This window comes from Penaeus vannamei, chromosome 8 (assembly GCF_042767895.1).
Source record: "Penaeus vannamei isolate JL-2024 chromosome 8, ASM4276789v1, whole genome shotgun sequence".
Taxonomy (NCBI): domain Eukaryota; kingdom Metazoa; phylum Arthropoda; class Malacostraca; order Decapoda; family Penaeidae; genus Penaeus; species Penaeus vannamei.
The window spans coordinates 8,694,972-8,697,471 of record NC_091556.1 but is presented as its reverse complement, the minus strand read 5'-3'; the positions used below and the strand labels follow the sequence as shown (position 1 = coordinate 8,697,471).

Sequence of the window (2,500 nt, the reverse complement as noted above, 5' to 3'; positions counted from 1 at the left end):
GTGCATTCAAATCCCTTTCGTTAAGACTTAACCCCTATAAAGAATTCTTTAGTGACGTTCCTGTGAATCAGAAATTATGAACTCTATTCTATATATATATCCTTTTATTTCTAGGGAAAAAAGTCAATATTTCTGTATCTTAGAAAAATTACATTTCTGTATTATATCTGTGGCCCATTCTACTACATCCAACTCTTTTCACTACAAGAGATTTTATAGTATCAAATGATTTCTTATATATCTAAGATCAACTGCCAAACTGTCTTTCACAACCTCACATTTGTATAACAAAAATAAAAGCTTTTCTTTAACCCACGTCTTTACAAACTCATCTCCACACATTTTCTCATAAATAAAAATATCTTTAGCATATGCACCTTTTGAACAATACAAACAAGTTTACAGTGATTGTAACAAACATATAAGCAAATATTCTGTATTGGAAGAAGTTTAACCACATTCTTTAGTTACATTTCCATAATAAAATAAAATCTTCCATAGATGATAAAAAGTCAATATTCAAACTTAAGGATATTAAACACTGCAAGGGAAATAAACATTAATAGAAATAATAACTATAATGATTAGAACACTAATAATAATCAATAAGAACTGTCTGATTAACAAAATACTTGTTATCTTAATACAAATGCCAGATTCCACAAACAAATGCACTGGAAAGTAAGGGAAATTTCTTAAAATATATAAATACAAAAAATAAATAAATAAAATAAATAAAATAATTAATTAATTTATAAAAACCCTTAGACTCCAGCTGCCACCTGTCGTTGTATCCTTTGCAAAATGCGATGGTCTAACACCTTTTGTCTAAACACTGTTGCCAAACCAGACACTAATCCAACGACCCCCATGACTGTCTCAAAGATCCAAAAGTGCCGTTCTTCCAACCACACCACACGGTCACATCTGTAAAGAAAAGCACCTAGTTAATCTCTGTAAATAATATGAAATAATACTGTAATGTTGTATCTAGAGTTAACTTTAAATTACCCACTAAAATAAGGATATCTTTTCCATTGTACAGAAACTAAATATAGCCGTACATAAAATTGCTGGATTTTGTTTGTCTTTCATAAAAGTTACTTTTGAATTAGAGAACAACTAAGTTACAATTCCATTTGGCTGTCTTCCTACAACATAAGCATTGATATTAATTAAAATAAGCATTATACTTTATTCTTTCTTTCCTTTATTCTTTCTTCTTATCTTTTTTTTTACTTCTCTTACCCATCAATTTAATAATGTTAAATATAATAAATTTAAACATTCAATAATTAAAAAATGTAAACTTTACGATTCAATTATGTAATTTTAATAATCTAATAACGTAGATTTAGCAATGCAATTATGTAACTAATAATCTAATAATGTAAATTTAATAATTTGTTTATCTTCATTCAACATTTCAAAAATGGATATCATAATCTAATAATGTAAATTGAATAATCTGACAATTTTGCAATTCAATAATGTTTAAACAAAAATCAAAGCTAACTGAGGGCTTGCAATGTTCACAATCCTTTTTCTGCTATGCAAAATGTTATGAGCATTAATGTACTGAAAAATGTATATTCTTTTCAGAGGTTTCTTTCGTTTCATCAGAATGTACTATATCAAACCTATGGATATTTATACTTATCATAAATCATATAGATGTGCAGAAATAAGCAAATGTATCACATATGTAATGTAGAAAACAAAGCTATAACATGCTGTGTATAACAAAGTAATAAATGCAGTTACTTACTTTCTGAAAACCTCTCCAGTCTTTTTGCATTTTATTTTTTGCCGATAGCTTGCTGACCCACACACCGATGGACTTCCACTTTTTGTTTCAAGGTCTGCAATACAATTTATCATATACACAGGATAACAATACATTTTCCAGAAATTTACTGGTAGTAAATGCAATATACAACATCCTGATATAACAAACATACAAGTCTTAGGGACAAATTATCAATATATAAGTCATCAGCACAAAAATTCATCTTTCTTTGAATCAATGTTATTATTCTTACTATTTTACTTTTGTTATTACAATAAAAAACATTACAATAACCTATTGGATTAACTATTAGTTTTTAACCGTTATTTCCTCTATTCGTATAAAAAACATATGTATAAAATACAACTAGAGATCTTACCTGAACATGGCTGACACTCCTCAAGCTCACTAAACTCTTCATGCAGGTAACACATATCTCGCTGCGTCATATTGGGGTGAGCAGTGGTGTGGGTGTGGGGACGCGTGTCATTAGGAGCAAGCTCATTCTCAATAATCAAAACAAGCACTGACAAACTGTCAAAATAGAATGATAAAAAAAAGTTATTGTAATGTCAAGTAATGATGTATAGGGTATATATAGGGTACATAATTTGCCAAATATACTCCATAGCCTCTTAGGTTATGTCAAAATATCAACGATTAATCTAGAGGCCATGATGTATAGCTGAACCACAGGACGACTATGGAAAG

The 2,500-nt window shown here is 29.1% G+C and overlaps 1 protein-coding gene across 1 annotated transcript in view; it reads right to left on the bottom strand.

The window, feature by feature from the left end:
- The window catches only part of JTBR (jumping translocation breakpoint protein JTBR), a 6,337-nt gene that overhangs the window by 1,218 nt on the left and 2,619 nt on the right, over positions 1 to 2,500 (bottom strand). The window contains exons 2-4 of the mRNA XM_027353257.2: positions 2,169 to 2,323; positions 1,769 to 1,862; positions 1 to 927 (exon numbers count right to left, since the gene is read on the bottom strand). The exon at positions 1 to 927 is cut by the window's left edge and continues 1,218 nt beyond it. Coding sequence (XP_027209058.1) covers positions 765 to 927; positions 1,769 to 1,862; positions 2,169 to 2,323 — 412 coding nt within the window. The 3' untranslated portion in view covers positions 1 to 764. The remainder of the gene's footprint in view (positions 928 to 1,768; positions 1,863 to 2,168; positions 2,324 to 2,500) is intronic.